The 21,544-nt window shown below is 41.3% G+C and overlaps 1 protein-coding gene across 1 annotated transcript in view; it reads left to right on the forward strand.

The window, feature by feature from the left end:
• Positions 1–21,544, forward strand: part of LOC117251027 (dihydropyridine-sensitive L-type skeletal muscle calcium channel subunit alpha-1-like) — a 590,852-nt gene that overhangs the window by 56,247 nt on the left and 513,061 nt on the right. The window contains exons 7-8 of the mRNA XM_078166193.1: positions 15,594–15,697; positions 15,871–16,016. Of these exons, the coding sequence (XP_078022319.1) occupies positions 15,594–15,697; positions 15,871–16,016 (250 nt within the window). The remainder of the gene's footprint in view (positions 1–15,593; positions 15,698–15,870; positions 16,017–21,544) is intronic.

The raw sequence follows: 21,544 nt of genomic DNA on the forward strand, positions 1-21,544 counted from the left end.
TCCTGTACCGACTTTGATCATTTTGTCGATAGCACCGTAGGCTCGCTGCAAACAACACTTGACTCTGTAGCTCCTCTTAAAAAGAAGTTAAAAAAGCAAAGAAAGTTCGCTCCTTGGTATAACTCTCAAACCCGTAAGTTAAAACAAATATCGTGAAAATTTGAAAGGAATTGGTGATTGACCAAACTGGAAGAATCTCGTTTAATCTGGACAGACAGTCTCAAAACTTATAAGAGGGGCCTCCGCAATGCCAGAGCAAACTATTACTCAGCATTAATAGAAGAAAACAAGAACAACCCCAGGTTTCTTTTCAGCACTGTAGCCAGGCTGAGTGAGAGTCAAAGCTCTATTGAGCCTTGTATTCCTTTAGCCCTTAGCAGTAATGATTTTATGAGCTTTTTTAATGACAAAATTCTAACTATTAGAGGCAAAATTCATGACCTCCTGTCCTCAGAAAGTAGCTGTCTAACCTCAAACACAGCTGTAAGACCTAATATATATTTAGATTGCTTCTCCCCCATTTCTCTTCAAGAATTGACAGCAGTGATTTCTTCATCTAAATCATCAACGTGTCTCTTAGACCCCATCCCAACTACGCTACTTAAGGAGGTCTTTCCTTTAGTTAACACTCATATATTAGATATGATCAATATATCCTTATTAACAGGCTATGTACCACAGTCTTTGAAGGTAGCTGTAATTAAACCTCTACTAAAAAAGCCCACCCTGGATCCAGAGGTGTTAGCCAACTATAGACCAATATCTAATCTTCCCTTTATGTCAAAGATCCTTGAGAAAGTAGCCGCAGACCAGCTGTGTGATTTTCTCCATGATAATAATTTATTTGAGGAATTTAAGTCAGGATTTAGAGTACATCATAGCACTGAGACAGCACTAGTTAAAATTACAAATGACCTTCTGATTGCTTCAGACAAAGGACTTGTCTCTGTTCTTGTTTTATTAGATCTTAGTGCAGCGTTTGACACAATTGACCATCAAATTCTACTGCAGAGACTGGATCACTTAATTGGCCTAAAAGGTTCTGCACTAAGCTGGTTTAAATCTTATTTATCTGATCGTTTTCAGTTTGTTGACATTCATAATGAATCATCCTTACGTACCAAAGTTTGTTTTGGAGTTCCGCAAGGTTCTGTGCTCGGACCAATCCTATTTACTCTATATATGCTTCCTTTAGGTAACATCATTAGAAATCACTCTATAAATTTCCATTGTTATGCGGATGATACTCAGTTGTATTTATCGATGAAGCCAGAAGAAAGTAATCAATTAACTAAACTCCATAACTGCCTTAAAGACATAAAAACTTGGATGAGCACCAATTTCCTGATGTTAAATTCAGACAAAACTGAAGTTATTGTTCTTGGCCCCAAACAACTCAGAGACTCTTTATCTGATGACATAGTTTCTCTAGATGGCATTGCTCTGGCCTCTAGCACTACTGTAAGAAACCTCGGAGTAATATTTGATCAAGATTTGTCTTTTAATTCTCATTTAAAACAAACCTCACGAACTGCATTTTTTCATCTGCGTAATATTGCGAAAATTAGGCCTATCCTGACCCGAAAAGATGCAGAAAAATTGGTCCACGCTTTTGTTCCCTCTAGGCTGGATTACTGTAACTCTCTATTATCAGGTAGCTCTAGTAAGTCCTTAAAAACTCTCCAGCTAATTCAGAATGCAGCAGCACGTGTACTAACAGGAACTAAGAAACGAGATCATATTTCTCCTGTTTTAGCTTCTCTGCACTGGCTCCCTGTAAAATCCAGAATTGAATTTAAAATCCTACTGTTAACTTATAAAGCTCTAAATGGTCAAGCTCCATCATATCTTAGTGAGCTCATAGTGCCATATTATCCCACCAGAACACTGCGCTCTGAGAACGCAGGGTTACTCGTGGTCCCTACAGTCTCCAAAAGTAGATCAGGAGCTAGAGCCTTCAGCTATCAGGCTCCTCTCCTGTGGAATCATCTTCCTGTTACGGTCCGGGAGGCAGACACCGTCTCCACATTTAAGACTAGACTTAAGACTTTCCTCTTTGATGAAGCTTATTAGTTAGGCTTATAAGCTTATAAGATAGTTAGGGCTGGCTCAGGCTAGTCCTGTACCAGCCCCTAGTTAGGCTGACTTAGGCCTAGTCTGCCGGAGGACACCGGGCACCTTCTCTCCTTCTCTCTCTCTCTCGTATTCTATTACTGCATCTTGCTAACTCGGCCATTCTGGATGTCACTAACTCGGCTTCTTTTCCGGAGCCTTTGTGCTCCACTGTCTCTCAGATTAACTCATATCGCAGCGGTGCCTGGACAGCGTGACGTGTGTGGTTGTGCTGCTGCCGTGGTCCTGCCAGATGCCTCCTGCTCCTGCTGCCATCATTAGTCATTAGTCATACTTCTACTGTTATTATACACATATGACTATTGTCACACATGTATACTGCCAGATATTAATACATACTTTCAACATACTGTACCACAGTAGCCAGAACTATAACTATAATATTATTACTTTCATTAATGTTGTTGTAAGCTACTGTCATTACCTGCATCTCTCTCTCTCTCTCTCTCTCTTTCTCTCTCTCTCTCTCTCTCTCTCTCTCTCTCTGTCTCATTGTGTCATATGGATTACTGTTAATTTATTATGCTGATCTGTTCTGCACGACATCTATTGCACGTCTGTCCGTCCTGGAAGAGGGATCCCTCCTCAGTTGCTCTTCCTGAGGTTTCTACCGTTTTTTTCCCCCGTTAAAGGGGTTTTTTTTTTGGGGAGTTTTTCCTTATCCGCTGTGAGGGTCTTAAGGACAGAGGGATGTCGTATGCTGTAAAGCCCTGTGAGGCAAATTGTGATTTGTGATAGTGGGCTTTATAAATAAAATTGATTGATTGATTGATTGATTTCCTCCTCCTTCTTCCTTCCTTCTGCTGTCTTTGTTGGTTCATTTATACACGCGAAACGCGTTCTCTGGCTGGCTGGATTGTCCGCTCGGGCTACCTCACATACATGGCGGCGCAAGATGGCGACCTCTCTAAAGCAAGGCCCTTGCTATATGTATATATACATATATACAGTACAGGCCAAAAGTTTGGACACACCTTCTCATTCAATGCGTTTTCTTTATTTTCATGACTATTTACATTGTAGATTCTCACTGAAGGCATCAAAACTATGAATGAACACATGTGGAGTTATGTACTTAACAAAAAAAGGTGAAATAACTGAAAACATGTTTTATATTCTAGTTTCTTCAAAATAGCCACCCTTTGCTCTGATTACTGCTTTGCACACTCTTGGCATTCTCTCGATGAGCTTCAAGAGGTAGTCACCTGAAATGGTTTTCCAACAGTCTTGAAGGAGTTCCCAGAGGTGTTTAGCACTTGTTGGCCCCTTTGCCTTCACTCTGCGGTCCAGCTCACCCCAAACCATCTCGATTGGGTTCAGGTCCGGTGACTGTGGAGGCCAGGTCATCTGCCGCAGCACTCCATCACTCTCCTTCTTGGTCAAATAGCCCTTACACAGCCTGGAGGTGTGTTTGGGGTCATTGTCCTGTTGAAAAATAAATGATCGTCCAACTAAACGCAAACCGGATGGTATGGCATGTCGCTGCAGGATGCTGTGGTAGCCATGCTGGTTCAGTGTGCCTTCAATTTTGAATAAATCCCCAACAGTGTCACCAGCGAAACACCACCACACCATCACACCTCCTCCTCCATGCTTCACAGTGGGAACCAGGCATGTGGGAACCAGGCATGTGGAATCCATCCGTTCACCTTTTCTGCGTCTCACAAAGACACGGCAGTTGGAACCAAAGATCTCAAATTTGGACTCATCAGACCAAAGCACAGATTTCCACTGGTCTAATGTCCATTCCTTGTGTTTCTTGGCCCAAACAAATCTCTTCTGCTTGTTGCCTCTCCTTAGCAGTGGTTTCCTAGCAGCTATTTGACCATGAAGGCCTGATTCGCGCAGTCTCCTCTTAACAGTTGTTCTAGAGATGGGTCTGCTGCTAGAACTCTGTGTGGCATTCATCTGGTCTCTGATCTGAGCTGCTGTTAACTTGCGATTTCTGAGGCTCGGATGAACTTATCCTCAGAAGCAGAGGTGATTCTTGGTCTTCCTTTCCTGGGTCGGTCCTCATGTGTGCCAGTTTCGTTGTAGCGCTTGATGGTTTTTGCGACTCCACTTGGGGACACATTTAAAGTTTTTGCAATTTTCCGGACTGACTGACCTTCATTTCTTAAAGTAATGATGGCCACTCGTTTTTCTTTAGTTAGCTGATTGGTTCTTGCCATAATATGAATTTTAACAGTTGTCCAATAGGGCTGTCGGCTGTGTATTAACCTGATTTCTGCACAACACAACTGATGGTCCCAACCCCATTGATAAAGCAAGAAATTCCACTAATTAACCCAAGTTAACAGCAGCTCAGATCAGAGACCAGATGAATGCCACACAGAGTTCTAGCAGCAGACCCATCTCTAGAACAACTGTTAAGAGGAGACTGCGCGAATCAGGCCTTCATGGTCAAATAGCTGCTAGGAAACCACTGCTAAGGAGAGGCAACAAGCAGAAGAGATTTGTTTGGGCCAAGAAACACAAGGAATGGACATTAGACCAGTGGAAATCTGTGCTTTGGTCTGATGAGTCCAAATTTGAGATCTTTGGTTCTAACCACCGTGTCTTTGTGAGACGCAGAAAAGGTGAACGGATGGATTCCACATGCCTAGTTCCCACTGTGAAGCATGGAGGAGGAGGTGTGATGGTGTGGGGGTGTTTTGCTGGTGACACTGTTGGGGATTTATTCAAAATTGAAGGCACACTGAACCAGCATGGCTACCACAGCATCCTGCAGCGACATGCCATCCCATCCGGTTTGCGTTTAGTTGGACGATCATTTATTTTTCAACAGGACAATGACCCCAAACACACCTCCAGGCTGTGTAAGGGCTATTTGACCAAGAAGGAGAGTGATGGAGTGCTGCGGCAGATGACCTGGCCTCCACAGTCACCGGACCTGAACCCAATCGAGATGGTTTGGGGTGAGCTGGACCGCAGAGTGAAGGCAAAGGGGCCAACAAGTGCTAAACACCTCTGGGAACTCCTTCAAGACTGTTGGAAAACCATTTCAGGTGACTACCTCTTGAAGCTCATCGAGAGAATGCCAAGAGTGTGCAAAGCAGTAATCAGAGCAAAGGGTGGCTATTTTGAAGAAACTAGAATATAAAACGTGTTTTCAGTTATTTCACCTTTTTTTGTTAAGTACATAACCCCACATGTGTTCATTCATAGTTTTGATGCCTTCAGTGAGAATCTACAATGTAAATAGTCATGAAAATAAAGAAAACGCATTGAATGAGAAGGTGTGTCCAAACTTTTGGCCTGTACTGTATATATGTATAAAAGCATAATTATAAGGCTACGAAAACCAAACGAATTTTATTTTATAGCGATTATACACTTATATAAACATATTAATGGGTAGAATATTCAGATTCAGATTCAGATTGACAATAAACCATGCCAAATATTACACACTGGCCCTTTAAAAGCTTTTCTCTATGTCAAGGGGCGTGGCCGCTATGGCGACACCCTCACCACCAAATACATTTTGACCTCATCTCCTCATGAAAATTGATACACAGGTCAAGAATGGTGAGCTCTTGCATCCGAGGGGGCATCGCCCATGGGGGGACAAAATGCCTCTATAGCGCCCCCTTGAAATTGTCAAAAAACCCTCCCCATAGGGTTTTTTTTTTTGGAGGAGGAAGATGAAAATTGGTACACATGTGTAAGTTGCCGAGACGCACAAAAAAGTCTCTGGCACCAATGGTCTACTCCAAACAGGATTTTGATTTTTGACTTGCCATTTTGCCGTGATTTCCACATGTTGTATTTTAACGAACTAGTCCTAGGGATTTCATCCAATCGACTTCAAATTTTTTAGAGATCATCCAGACACCATGCTGATCAAAAGTTGTGCTCTGCATGTCTGTAGGTCAAAGGGCGTGGCTGCTATGATACATGTGCATACCATCATACAAAAACTCTCCTGATGTCATGGTAAAATCCCAACAGGAAGTCGGCCATTTTGTTTTGAATTTTTTCGTTACGGCGATTTCCACAACTTAAATTTGAACGAACTCCTCCTAGGGATTTCGTCCGATCGACTTCAAATTGGCAACAGATCATCCTGAAAACATGCTGATCAAAAGTTATTAAAAGCTTTTCTCTATGTCAAGGGGCGTGGCCGCTAGGGCATGACAAATTTTGGCGAATTTCCGTTTTCTTGCCATCATATTTCGAACGGCTCCCACATACTTGATCTCAGCAGTTTCAAACTTGCTGGACATGATGATGGCTCCGCCCTGAACGCCCTGATATTATAATATGCCACCTTACTCATAGCGCCCCCCGGTGGTAACAGGAAGTGGCCAGTTTTTACTTTAACATGTACTAATGCCACAGACTTGACCACATCAACTTCATTCCACTTCTAATGCATGCAGAACAAGTTGGTGAAGCTACCTCATGAACGCTGTGAAGCTACGTCTGATGGTGTCCATGTGGCGGCGTGGCGACTATTGATCCCTCGCTACTAAATACGTTTGGCTTTTTGACGGTTTAATGACATCATATCATATGCCCAGACGTACAAAAAAGTCTCTGGCTCCAATGGTCTACTCCAAACAGGAAGTCAGCCATTTTGATTTGACGTCATTTTGCCGTGATTTCCACATGTTGTATTTTAATGAACTAGTCCTAGGCATTTCATCAAATCAACTTCAGATTTTTTACAGATCATCCAGAGACCATGCTGATCAAAAGTTGTGGTCTACATGTCTGTAGGTCAAGGGGCGTGGCTGCTATGGCGCTGCTATTTTTGATCCATTGCCATGCATATTCAAGCAGCTCTCTCTCCCATGTAATTCATCCAAACTGCTTCAAAATTTCTGTATGTGATAAGAGCCCCGCCCTCAACGCCTCCATATGCTCGTAGGCAATCTTGCTCATGGCGCCCCCTTGTGGAAACAGAAAATGCCCTATTTTACATTGACATTGTCTGATTTGCTCGAAACCTAACATGGGTGATGAGGGTCCACCCCTGGACACACCTGCACACATTTAGTTACACTCCCAGTGCCCCTGGTGGATGAACAAAACATTGCATTTTTTCGCTCCTGCCAGGTTTTTTCTCCTTTCTCGCTTCGCGCCACAGCCCCCATGTGCCTCAGGCCCCCACGGTTGATTGTCGTCTATAGCGCCCCCTCAATTTTCAAAAACCCCCCACCATAGGGTTTTTTTTTTGGGAGTAGGAACATCACAATCAGTACACATGTGTATGTTGTCCAGATGCACATAAAAGTCTCTGGCACCAATTGTCTACTCCAAACAGGAAGTCGGCCATTTTGATTTTGACTTGTCATTTTGGCGTGATTTCCACATGTTGTATTTTAACAAACTAGTCTTAGGGATTTCATCCAATCAACTTCAGATTTTTTACAGATCATCCAGAGACCATGCTGATCAAATGTTATTAAAAACTTTTCTCTATGTCAAGGGGCGTGGTCGCTATGGTGCCTCCCTCGCCACCAAATACGTTTGGCTTTTTGATGGCTTCAGTGACCTCATATCCTCATGAAAATTGATACACAGGTCAAGAATGGCAAGCTTTTGCATCTGATAGGGGTGTCGCCCATGGGGGGGGGGGGGGGGGACAGAATGCCTCTATAGCGCCCCCTTAAAATTTTCAAAAACCCCTCTCCATAGGATTTTTTTGGAGTTTGAACATGAAAATTGGCACACATGTGTATGTTGTCCAGACGCACATAAAAGTCTCCGGCACCAATGGTCTACTCAAACAGGAAGTCAGCCATTTTGATTTTGACTTGTCATTTTGGCCTGATTTCCACATGTTGTATTTTAACGAACTAGTTCTAGGGATTTCATCCAGTCGTCTCCAAATTTTTTACAGATCATCCAGAGACCATACTGATTAAAAGTTATTAAAAGCTTTTCTCTATGTCAAGGGGCATGGCCGCTGTGGTGCCTCCCTCGCCACTAAATATGTTTGGCTTTTTGATGGCTTCAGCGACCTCATATCCTCATGAAAATTGATACACAGGTCAAGAATGGTGAGCTCTTGTATCCGATAGGGGTGTCGCCCATGGGGGGACAAAATGCCTCTATAGTGCCCCCTTGAAATTCTCAAAAAACCCTCCCCATAGGGGTTTTTTTTTGGAGTAGGAAGTTGAAAATTTGTACACACGTGTATGTTGCCCAGACGCACAAAAAATTCTCTGCCATCAATGGTCTACTCCAAACAGGAAGTCGTCCATTTTTAGTTAAATTTTTCATTTTGGTGGCGATTTTATGATTTCCACAACTTTGTATTTTAACAAACTCCTCCTACAGATTTTGTCCAATCAACTTCAGATTTGGTACAGATCATCCTGACACCATGCTGATCAAAAGTTATTAAAAGCTTTTCTCTATGTCAAGGGGCGTGGCCGCTATGGTGTCTCCCTTGCCACCAAATACGTTTGGCTTTTTGATGGCTTCAGCGACCTCATATCCTCATGAAAATTGATACACAGATCAAGAATGGCTAGCTCTTACATCTGATAGAGGCGTCGGCAGTGGGGGGGGGGGGGGGGGGGGGGGGGGGAATACCTCCCCCTTGAAATTTTCAAAAAACCCTCCCCATAGGGAGGTTTCACATAACTGCTTCACTTATGCGTGCTCCTGGCCCCCCGCAGTGGCACGGGAGAGCGAGGGCCCGATCACAGCTGCTTGCAGCTTTAATTATTATTATTATTGTTCTTATACATCTTATTATTATTTATCCGTAAGTAAAAGTGGTGCTGCAGGCTACATTGTGCACACAAGGGTGGTGCAATTTGGAGGGTTGCTCCAGAGCCCTGCAGGGATGTCAGACATAAAAATGTACATACCTGCACCTGGGGGGGGGGCGCTACAATCAAGGTCAATGCATTTTGGCATGTAACTCCCACACCGTATGTCGCACATTCAAAAGCCTTATATCCATGGCTTCCCTGATTGCAGCTGCATCATGTGCATGGCCCCTTCTACTTCTGCTTAACTTTTTTCCTGCCAAAAATGGCAAAACTGCAAAATCTACTTTTTTGTAGTCCTCCTAGAGAGTTTGACCGAACTGCTTGAAACTTGGCACCTAGACTCACAAGATGGACCTGATGTAGAGTTGTCAAAAGAATTTTGCCCGGTTATAAAATGTATGAATTATTGACAAACAAATTTTTGTAGCTAGCTATGAAAATGCAAACTGTTCCATATCTTTGTCAAATTAAAAGCTATGAAGCCCAAACCTGAGATCCTTGGTAAGTATGTGACTGTGAGGGTGTTAATTAAAGTTAATGAACATTGGCCACTAGGGGGAGCTATAAACATGGGAAGTTTATATTTCCTAAACGGCTACACCGATTTTTATGAAATTTGGTGGGTATGATGTAGGGCCATTCCTGAGGCCATATATTGAAGGTGGTCATGACTGGTGGATGTGGCATAGCTTATTACAAGATAAACAAAAAACTTTTATTTCAGCTGAACTATTGTACTGAGGGCTGTAATATTTATAGAGTACATGTAGAATAGGACACAGACCTACCCTACCAAAAATTTTGCAGATACTCCACTAGGTGGTGCTATAACAGATACAAACACGTTTTTTCCTGTTACTTCCAAATTTTAAATCACATTGTTACACCCACAAATGTAATGACAGCCCACAAACATAATAAACCACAAACGTAATACAAATCTGCAGCTTTGAATATAATACTCCTGCAAATGTAATAAATTTCCCACAAACGTAATAGCAGCTGCCTACTACAAACGGAACACACAATTTTCCGCAAATGTAATAACTATTACATTTGCAGGAAATTATTACGTATGTGGGAAGGTGAAAATCTAAACTGTAATAACTTACCACAATTGTAATATGAGACTGAATAATGGTCTTTGTGGTTGTTGTTGTTTCTTTGTTTACTTATACACCTGCCAATAGTGATGCGTGTGTTGACAAGCAACCTGCAGGTTGGGTGGGGCGGGTCAGAAAGTGACAGAGCAGCGTTCTGAGTAAGTTAGAAATAACTTACAGAAACACACACATACACACACACAAACTGGTCATTCCTTCTCAGTTCACAGAATTACTCTGTGGCAGCAAATATGTCGTTTAATTGGATTTATTTTATTTCCTTCTGCCTCTTGTTAATATGGATTTCTCTGCAGCATCTGGCCTACAGTACCTGTTCAGCACCTTGGACAGCAGCGCTGCGGGATGGGTTGGCTCTCATAGGGGGTCAGGTGCAGGTTGTAAGGTTTTAAAAACCATGGTTTACAATAACTTAATCCTCCTCCACTCAAAAATGTGTTTTCTTCTTTTTCCTACAGATGAATGTTTGAGCCTCACTGTGCAGAATGATGTATGTGCAGAGCTTGACACTCGAAGGCTGTGTGTGTGTGAGTGTGTGTGTGTGTACGCCCCACCCGACCAGCGGGTTGCTTGTCAACACATGCATCACTATTAGCTGGGGCCTGTATCACGAAGCAGGATTTTGTCTTAGCGAGGTAACTTCAGGGTTAACCCTGGGTTTTCGGTCTCACGAAGCCGGTTCAGTTCTTATCGGGGTAGATCACCATGGTAACTTACTCTGAACGGCTATCCTGCTCCGGAGCAGGGTAAGTTCAGGGTTGAATCTGATCCTATAAAAAGCACCACCCACTGGCCAATCAGCTGTTCAGAAAAAAATGACTCCGCTGGCAGAAATGCAGCCCAGTCATGACGGGAAGTTTAATTAATTTGATTGATTTTGATTTGAAAGTTTATTTTGAACATCAAAAAAGAAAAGAAAGCAACAACAACAGACAATGAAAAGATTGTTCAAAACGGAGTGGAAAGAAGTCGAACTTTCATCCCACCCCTTCATAAGAAAGAAACTGATCATTTGTGGACACTTAATAGCACCATTAATTAGTGCCAATGTTTTGTTTTGTTGGAGGAAATGCTCCCTGTTAAAGATAATGGGCCTAATTGACAGCTTTGCTGCTGGAAATGTGGAAAGTAGCCTATCATGTCTACACTTCATGGTGTTTGAGGGATTTTCCTTTTTGTTTTTTAAAGAGGGAGACTAGGTATATTTCTGCGCAGCTGTTAATTTCTAACACAGCTCAATATCAGGATGATTTTATTCAGACTATCAATTTGGTGTTGATATGATTTAATTGTGGCATCAGCTTTAAGCTTTATTGTAGCATATATAATGTTATGACAAAGAAGACCAATTTATCAGACGCAATGATGTTAGACGATAATTGTAATACACGCAATTCATTTGCGCAGCATTGATTTCATGGGATTCAAGGGTGTGATCAGTGTCAGATGTACAGGTACAGGTACTGTAGCTACTTGAACCAGTGATGAGTAATTTAACCTACACATCATTTTATTTGCTACCTTGTTTTGTCTTGATTTTTCCCTCTCTCCTCCTCTATTTCTTCTTTCCTGACCCGTTTCTTTTTCTTCTCTATCATGTGATTTCATTGATGTTTTGACAGGGGAATTTCTTTGATAAGCTTTTAGTGGCTTCTAACCTCTCCGGCACTTTTCTTTTTTTTAATCTTGTAAATCTTATTTTTAACATTATGTGCAAATAAACTAATCTAAACTAAAACTAAACATTATTCATCCCGTTATGCGTTGCTACGCATGTTTCCTCCTCCTCCTCCTGCCACGGTGTTGGCCTTTTCTCTAATGTTGCTTTCCTCCTCCTCATATTTTAGTAGAATTAATCTCTGATCCTCACGAGAAATACTTTTTTTTCCCCTCACATACGGCGCTCTGTGAGGACGCTCTGTGAGGACGCTCTGTGAGGACGCTCAGTGAGGACGCTCAGTGAGGACGCTCAGTGAGGACGCTCAGTGACGCTGCGCTTCTCTCATGATTGTGATTGGTCCGCTGCGTGCGCGTTCACGGCTTTTGATAAAGCAACCCTGGGTTGATTTACCGGGTTGATATCCAGCGTCGTGATACCGATTATCCTGATTGCCATTGTTAGGGTTAGTCAACCCAGGATAGGTCTGAGTAACCCAGGAAAGGTTGATCTCGTGTTGTGATACAGGCCCCAGGTGTATAAGTAAACAAAGAAACAACAACAACCACAAAGACCATTATTCAGCCTTATATTACATTTGTGGTAAGTTATTACAGTTTAGATTTTCACCTTCCCACATATGTAATAATTTCCTGCAAATGTAATAGTTATTGCATTTGCGGAAAATTGTGTGTTCCGTTTGTAGTAGGCAGCTGCAATTATGTTTGTGGGAAATTTATTACATTTGCGGGATTATTTCATTCAAAGCTGCAGATTTGTATTACGTTTGTGGTTTATTATGTTTGTGGGCTGTTATTACGTTTGCAGGTGTAACACAACATATCCATAAACTTTATATATTGCTGACATAGGCCACACCCACTTCTGCGAAATTTGGTGAGGATGATGTGGGGCCAGCCGCCAAATTTGGTAATGATTGGTCAAAGTCGGCTTGACTTATTGCAACAAACGCATTCAGCCTTTTGCACTTCCAGCGCACTTCCCATTACGGTGAATACTGCAGCTCAGACGTTGGCCTGTGTCCTGACGCTCGCCCCGAGCCCATCATCCTTTGGGGCCAACTATCGTGGGCTCCATGGGACATGGAGGCCGAGTTGCGTGGGGAGGCTTGGACCCCGTTCATGACTGCTTGCAGTTCTAGTTATTATTATCATTATTATTATTGAAAAGTGAAGTATGAGGATATGAAAATATATTTCAGAACTTATTATATGCCAATATTAAATCTATTTACTGCTTTGAATGCTCAGAAATAGCATTGCCAATGATTATAAAGTTAGAAAATACAGTGTAACACAACTTCTGGTATAAGCCACGCCCACTTCTGTTTTTTATCCAAATACAGATACAGATAATTTTGCTGGTTGAACAGATACAAATACAGATACAGATACAGATAATGACGTCTCTGCGCATCCCTAGTGCTCAGGCTTGGGGAGGCTTGTGCACCACACTCTTGACCACGCCAAACAATTTTCTCTGCCACACCAACCTGGATGTTGCCTCTAGGAGGAAGCGAAAGGAAGAGAGGGGCGGCCAGCTACCTGTACTTCTAGGGGCGCACGGCGCCACTTCTCAATTAAAGTTTGGGGGAGTCTGTTGTGTTAGTCCTCAGTTGCTCTTCCTGAGGTTTCTACCATATTTTTCCCCCGTTAAAGGGTTTTTCTGGGGGAGTTTTTCCTTATCCGATGCGAGGGTCCTAAGGACAGAGGGATGTCGTATGCTGTAAAGCCCTCTGAGGCAAATTGTGATTTGTGATATTGGGCATTATAAATAAAATTGTTTGACTGATTGATTGATTATGCATAGCATATGTGTTATTTTACAGTTGTGAATTTTAAAATGACTTAGTCACAAGGGCTCCCTGAAAAAGCTCCACCTCCACTGTGCTGAGAATCTAGCTCCATACTTGTTCCCAAGGGTTTAGTGCCCCTGCCCTCAAAACAGGTGCACTTGTCCGTATGGACATTATCCCTTGACAAAGTATCAACTTACAGCAACATTTTTAATCAGCATTTTGATGTACAAATAGACAACTTTTCAGCTAACTTAATTAGTGTGTAATTAGCTACATTAAATGTTGACTAGTCCCACTACTGTAAAGTGATTGGCTTCAAAAATTGATATATTTTTGACTGACATGGGATTGTGAGCCTCTGATGGGCCAAAGTAAAAAAGAAATTGACAGATACCCTGACAAGTTTGCACATGCGTATGTCTAAAACGGTGGCTCTGGAACTTGCTATTGCACAAATCTAAAACTGTGGCTCAACAGCTCTACAGTTGAGGATATTGTGATTAAGAGTGAAAAACAAATCAACAAAAAACAGAAATGTCCATTTAAGCGCTTAGTGTACAGAAAAACACTTCTAGAAAACCCAAACTGATATTGTTTTTTTCCCTTAAGACAACAGAGGAGGCATTTGTCCATCCTTTAAGTACATTTAGAACAGTCTATGATGCTAAAAATGAGTAGAAAACAGCGGTCAAGGTCAGAAGTGTCATTGATTATAAGAATCATAAGCCAGCAGTTGGCCTGCTATTAATTGCCTCTGTAACCTGAGAAGTGAGGCAGGCCCTTCCTTTCAATACAGTCTCTAATTGGCTATTGTAGGCTGTGGAGAGGACATAGAAGCTCACGTTGGCTCAAGTGAGGTGTCAGTCAAAAGTTTGGAATTCAGCAAACATTTTGGTATGGTGATGTCAACATATTTGCATGCAATACGGAGTTATGCAGACAGTAAGAAGAGAAATATTAACATTTAAAATGATGCAATGACATTCTGTTGATATCTATGGATGTAATAATATGTTTGTACTAAATATTTCACTGGATTTAGATCATCTAGACCTTTGTGAATGTATGAGAACTATTCTTGCTGGAATATTATTTGATCTGTGCGTTACTATGAAGTATAATAGGTGAGTTAAATCCATTTGTTTGTTGTTTGTCTGGCAGAAGCATTTATTGAACCTGCTGTGGTGGTTGTATCTTCAATTTGTTGGCATCAATCAAACCACAAGAAGCGTAGCTTTCTATTGACAGGTTGTATGAGTTAACCACTTCATCACAGCAGTTGTTTATATAGCATAACATATCATAATCATTTAATAAACCATACCAGGGCCCACAGGTGAGTCTTCGGATTGTTAAGACCTATGCTATCTCATATCATTTATAATGTCATGGTTTTTTCATGGGATGTGGTATGTAACTGTCTTTGGTGTGATGAATACTGAAGGGTAAACAAATTTTGGATCAACAAAAATTTATGAAAAAAATTAATGGTGGGATATAGTAATTGCTGTATCTTTTCATGCATAGATTGTTAGAAGTTGAGTAAAGCATATTGATTTTTGCTATCATTCCACAACCAGAATCCATGGAATAAGACTTAAAAAAAAAACACTAAATCACAGTGCAAGAGTTAAAGGAGCTGATGGGATCCCATTTCACTGGAGTTGTACCATTTATTATTTTCATGAGTTGAATAAATGATGATTGATTGAATGATAACTGCTACCTACAGTGTAAGAAAGCAATTCATTTTTAAAGCTATGTACAACTTGATGTTTGGTTAATAACACATGCTGACTATTTTTGTATTGTTTTTATTTACATTTTTTTTTTTTTTTTTACCAGAATGTTAATTAGGTGACAGTAAACAGTCAAACTTAGAACAACTCTGTCTTCATCAGCAATAGCTTAACTTAGTGTTTCATCAGAGTTTCAACACACTGCAACTAAGGGACACATACACACAAACCACTTTCCACTCTGTGTACAGAGTCAAGCAATAAAAGTGTATTTGCCTTTAACTCCACTTTTTCTGGCAAATATGGCATTTAATTGTTGGTTATTACAAAATGTAAGTTACATGTTTTTAGTTCTTTGATAAAGACAAAAATGTGTGCTTTGTGTGACAGGTAAATGATGCCATAGGAATGGAATGGCCATGGATCTATTTTACCACACTTATCCTGGTTGGCTCCTTCTTCGTGCTCAACCTGGTTTTGGGTGTTCTTAGTGGGTAGGAATACCCTAAATTTATCTACCACACTTCCATACATTTATTTTGCATAATCATGATTTACTCTTTGCTTTGTCCATTTCACCCTGTGATCTTTTCTGTCTGCTCTTCACATTATCTCTTAGTGTGCTCTGTCTTTTTAATTCAGATTCAGTGTCTTGTTTCCCTTCTAGTGAGTTCACAAAAGAGCGAGAGAAGGCCAAGTCCCGCGGAGAGTTTCAGAAGCTGAGGGAAACCCAGCAGCTGGATGAAGACCTCAAGGGCTATATGGAGTGGATTACTCAGGCTGAGGTCATGGAGAATGAGCAAGAGGGACAGGGTAAGATACAAGACACAGACTACTTGTTGAATTGAACAGAACAAAATAAAATACTTTACTTTTTTTATATATGTATATATACATTTTTACATTGTCAACCAATCTTTACTTTTCTATACTGACAGTTTCTATTTCTCTGTAATCTATAGCAATATTATACAGTGCAGTTCTGATCTCCAAATATATTTAGTTATAACACTGAAAGTTTAGTTTAGTTTATTTAGTTTATAAAAAGGACAACGTGCACGTACATTAGTTGCTTACAAAACAATAAGATGTTTGCACTAGATTTAGCTAAAGGCTAATTTCCATCTGTAGTCCTCAACATAAAACATGAAACACAACAAAATACACAATCCACAATTAACACAAAGGAGCACGCAACATCAGATACAGACACATCATATACAGACACATATATAACGTCTCACGTGACATGCACATGTATGCCCCGCACGCTGCATGGCACATAATGCTATACGGCATATGATACCACACAACATGCACAGCACACCACACAAGAGTCATGTTTCCATCAGCCTGTTTAGATGCGCATCTAGAAGTACCGCATCGGAAAATTAGGATGGAAATGCCAAAATTTGAAATAAAATCCCCTGATTCGCACAAACAAAAATACGCTCGTTTTAGCCAGGTTTTGGTTGATTCGAAAAAATGTTGATTTGCAAAACGGGGGATGGAAAAAGTTATGTTCGAATTAAGTCTGACGTAGCGCACCTCTCTCCATGGTGATATCCACACTCTGGGTCGGGAAGGCAGTAATGCATTTACAAGCTGGTTGCCAACTGCCAGAAAACGTAGAAGAAGAAGAATGCAAGACTTGTTTTGTTTTTGGTTCTGAGGAAAACTCGCGCGAGTTCGTAGTTTTCACCAAAGTCCGTAAATTTAATGGAAACACTCAGGATTCGTATTTCTTTTAATGCACATTTCCCAATGATTTGAATCACTTTTGGATGGAAACATAGCTAGTGTCATACATACATACATACATACATACATACGTACACAGTATAAAAAATTATTCCTAATGTAAAGTGCAGGGCAAAATGCACCTAGTGTGCCCATATAAAGTGCAGTTTAGCCTATTATAAATATTCAGTGTTGCCTACATAAAGTGCCAATGCAATGCCTATGAATTTTTTTTTTTTTCCCCGTTTTTTTTAAACAGTAAAGTATAGTGCTGATGAAAAGTATTACGTTTACAGTGAGGTAAAATGCACCTATTGTGCTTAGATAAAGTGCTGTTTAGCCTATTTTAAATATTCAATATTGCCTACATAGAGTGCCAATGTAATGCCTATGGATTTTTTTTTTTTAAAAACAGTAAAGTGCTGATGAAAAGTATTAAGTTTACAGTGAAAGGACAATATTGACATATTACAGTTTCTTTTTAGGTACCAACCATGGTAGTTCAGAGTTGCAGAGGGAAATTAAATACCAGTAATGCTAATTAAGAGTTACAGAAGAGTTCTAGTATACCAGGACTAAGGTAACAGTCAACAGTAGTAACATTCTAAGTGTATACAGAACCAAAGAACAGAAAACAAACCAAAAAAAAAAACAACGTGAAGGTGAAAATACTCCATCTGCCTTTTATCTAATGTGTCTGGATGTGCTCAGGATTAAATGGGTAGTAGGCTACTCAGCAAGAAACTTAATCAGAATCGAAGGTTATGATATTGTTACCCTAAATTCTATAAGCACAGAGGGAACCGTCTATGGGACTCCTTGGGTAATACTCCTCTAATCACAAGCACGCATTTGCACACTAAGAAAAGCTTAAATGTAGCCGGCCCAGCCAACCAAGGCCCTAGGCCCTAGTAGGCCCATGGTGTGCCCTTGGCCCGGCCCGGCCCAAGTAGAGGCGAAGAGACACAGGCCCATGACCGTAAAGTTAAAGTTCCGCTGATTGTCACACACCTGAGTGTGTGAAATTTGTTCTCCGGATTTGACCCATCCCCTGAGGGAGCGGTGAGCAGCAGCAGTGCCGCGCTCGGGAACCATTTGGAGCCCTAATTAATATTCAAAATCACTCAGATGTCTACACAAGGAGAAAAAGAAATTACAGAGACGAGAATAATTTCTGAACAGCTCCGTGAAGGAAAAAAAAAGCTGCTTACCTTAGCATATTGGTTATATTCCAACAACATTGGAAAAACAATTATTCCAAGAATAAAGTGTCAACAATTTGTCCCACAAAACGAACTCGCCCAGAAAAAAAGACGTGATGCCACTGTCCTTTGGCATGCTCTCGACACAGTTGAACTTGCTGATTCGGTCCTGGAAGTAACGGAAACCCTGCTGGCAGCCAAGGCTGTAGTGAAATATTTAAAGCAAGCATTCAACCTGGCGTGTCAGCTCCCCAACTCTCTCAAACTGATGGCAGAAACCCGATTCAGCATGGTCTTCCTCACGCTGCAGTCAATCCAGTCAGTCTACACAGAGCTGCAGGAGCTGCTTGACAATCGAGGAGAGAGCCACATATCATGATCTCTTGTAGCCAAAAAAGACGTCATAGGCCCGGCCCGGCCCGTGCTCTGAGCTGTTGGTAACTTTTGAGCCCGAGGCCTGCCCTTCAGTGGTAAGCAACTGAAATGGGTGGAGCTGTGGCCTGACCTTGAAGGATCAAAAGATAAGCAATAGACAGGCAGGGCGTAGTACATACGGTGCTGCACATACGTCCTTGACACTCACCTCGCTGAACAAGGCCTCCGAAACTTCACATGCACTCACAAAGCCATCTCACAAGGAGTGTTTTGGTTAGGGCTCATCCAGCCACACCATCACCAAAGCACATAAACAGCTGTTCAGTGCATCTGATGAGGGCCATGTGTTCAAGAAAGATAGATAGCGGAGGCTATGGTGACCAAAAGCAGGTAAACATAACATGCCAATGTAAGTGGGCAGAGCAGATGCATTTTTGCCTCCTTGTCCCTCTCATGAGGTGGAGGTAAAAAAAAAAAAAAATACAATGATGTCACTCTCAACCTGAATGAACTCCTTATGTTCTTGTGATCTAAGGAGGGATTTGGCATGACAGAAGCCCCACTGCGGTCACCATGAATTAGCAAGCAACTAGGGTGCACCATTAGGGCAGATGGTTGAGCTAATATATTTTGTTTTATAAAGTGTTTGTTTTATGGCTTTTAATTATTTTTATCACTGTGAATTAAATTTGTTGTATGTCATTGTAAAGCGCTGTGTCACTGTTAGAAAAAGTGTAAACAAATAATGTGTATGATCATCATAATTAATATTTATCTCGCGTGTTCCAAAATTGCCCCTTACAATCAGGGATTTCCTTTTCACATTCAATCAATCAGTTGATGGGTAGGTATAAAAAGCAGCAATCACAGCATGTTCAGACGCATGATGGCTTACTCTTAGAGGATGTGGTGGATGGGAGACTCTGGAGGAAGCGGAAATTCAGGGACCGGCAAGACCTACTGGCCAACGATGATGAGTGGCTTATGAGCTGGTTCCCCTTAGCCTTAGTAATGCCCATATTGAGTCCACCAAATAACACTGTCTTTCTGTTATCAACCTCCACAACAAGAACTTAAACCTCACATTGTGTTTAGTTTTTTACGTTTTCTTGCTACATCTTCATGCAGTTTCTTGTTATTAATGAATATTAATTCAGGGCATTTCACTGGCCATTCATAGGCATCTATGGGTGGGGCAAGACGCTCATCCACTTGCGCCAAATTTCAAGTAGATTGTGTTTTATAAAGGTGTGGGACAGGCGTGGGACATGTGTGCACACTGTGTTATATATATCAGGATATTTTTGTGCCTAAGCACTTTCTGTGCATTGTTCATACGTCACCTTTAGTCACCTTTCCTGCACCCAGTTTTATAAATGAGGCCCAAGGTCTTGAGCACCAACGGCAGGTCCAATTGTTGAGAGGAGGCACGCATCACCAGGTGTGGTCTCCTGACCTGCAAGACTTGCGTCCCAATCTCAAGAACCGAGGCTGCTGTGGCTGGACCTTGAGCTTGGGATGGCTGCTGAGGCTCCTGGGCCCCCTGGATTTTGTTCGCATCTCCACGCCTGGATGCTGTAGGGTGATCAAGCCTGGTTATTTTGGATTTAAACTAATGGACTTTTACTCAGCATCCTGACATCAGAGAATAATTGGTGACCAACCACTGGGTCACTTCAAAGATAGACCTTCACTCAACTGATAAGTTCTCAATAACCCCCACATCACCAGATGTGGCTGGAGAGTTTACGACATGTCACAAACTCTGGAAACGAACAAAGAGACAGACTCAGCCACATGGTCTGAAACGTGTTTCAAATGTAAATCACTGAATAAACTAAAGAGAAGAACGTAACTTTATTATTTAACATGTTGATGTTGGTGTTATCCAGGAAGACGATTCAAGTTGAGATGCCACTCTGACACCATGACCCCTATGGTGCAGACGTCTGTATGTATGTTAATGTGATAACACCCACCTTTCCCTGCAGTTGTCTGTTCCTTAAGAGGACAGACAGAAATGCGGATTCTAGGAACCAACATGTGTTGATTGTAATTTTATGTTCCACCTTTCGTTCTATTTCAGTGCATATACATACACGTGTATATATATATATATATATATATATATATATATATATATATGTGATGTTATGACATGATCACCATGTATAACATTTAAATCTGAATTAGTAGTGTCTGTTGACCACTTATTTATAAGTTGGTAATATCCTGTTGCAGACAATGTGTGTTTGATACCATTCAATAGCAGACAGCGCCACGCTGGTAAATATGGAAGCATTAGAAATGTTCCAAGCTTCATTAATTATCTAGGAAGCAATTAAAGAAAATTAAACTTTAAATTAGCAAAGGTACAGGAGGGGAGGAGTGAAATGTCCTGCCAGTGACAGTGAACTGCTCCTACTGGACATCAGCCTGAGACAGACAGCTGGCAAGGCCAGTCACGGCGCAGAGGCCGGAGCCTGTCTGCCAGTCTCAACCCCTTTGAACAACTATAAGATGAGAAGAGACTTTTTTGTCTTGTTAAGTAAAAATAAGTTAAAGAAGTTAAAAGAGAAAAAGAAGAACTTGAAGAAGAACTTTTGAGAAGCCGGCGGGCCCTGCTGGGCCCCATCCAGTGTGGCCCCGCTGGGCAATTTGATTGCATTCTGAGCGAACTGAACATGCTAAAACCCAACAGAAAGAACTTTATGCCACAAGGTCTGCCTAACTCCTGTGTTGCGTCTTGGTCTCCTGTGTCAGTAGTTTAGAATAAATGTTTGTCTAAAAAGTTGTTGTCTTGGTCTTCTGTAGGATTACATTCAGTCACTTTACGGGTGCAAAGATCCTGGCTATTTGAGCTCTATTTGAATTGACAATTGATAATTAATAATTTCCCCAAAGTGCGTTAAACATTCTTGTCTGATCAACAAGAGGTGTGGTTTTATTAGTCTGACTATGAAATTATATAGCTGGACGAATAATTAAAGTGGTTATGTTTAATAATTCTTATTAACGTCACTT

The sequence above is a fragment of the Epinephelus lanceolatus genome, chromosome 1 (assembly GCF_041903045.1).
Source record: "Epinephelus lanceolatus isolate andai-2023 chromosome 1, ASM4190304v1, whole genome shotgun sequence".
Lineage (NCBI taxonomy): Eukaryota > Metazoa > Chordata > Actinopteri > Perciformes > Serranidae > Epinephelus > Epinephelus lanceolatus.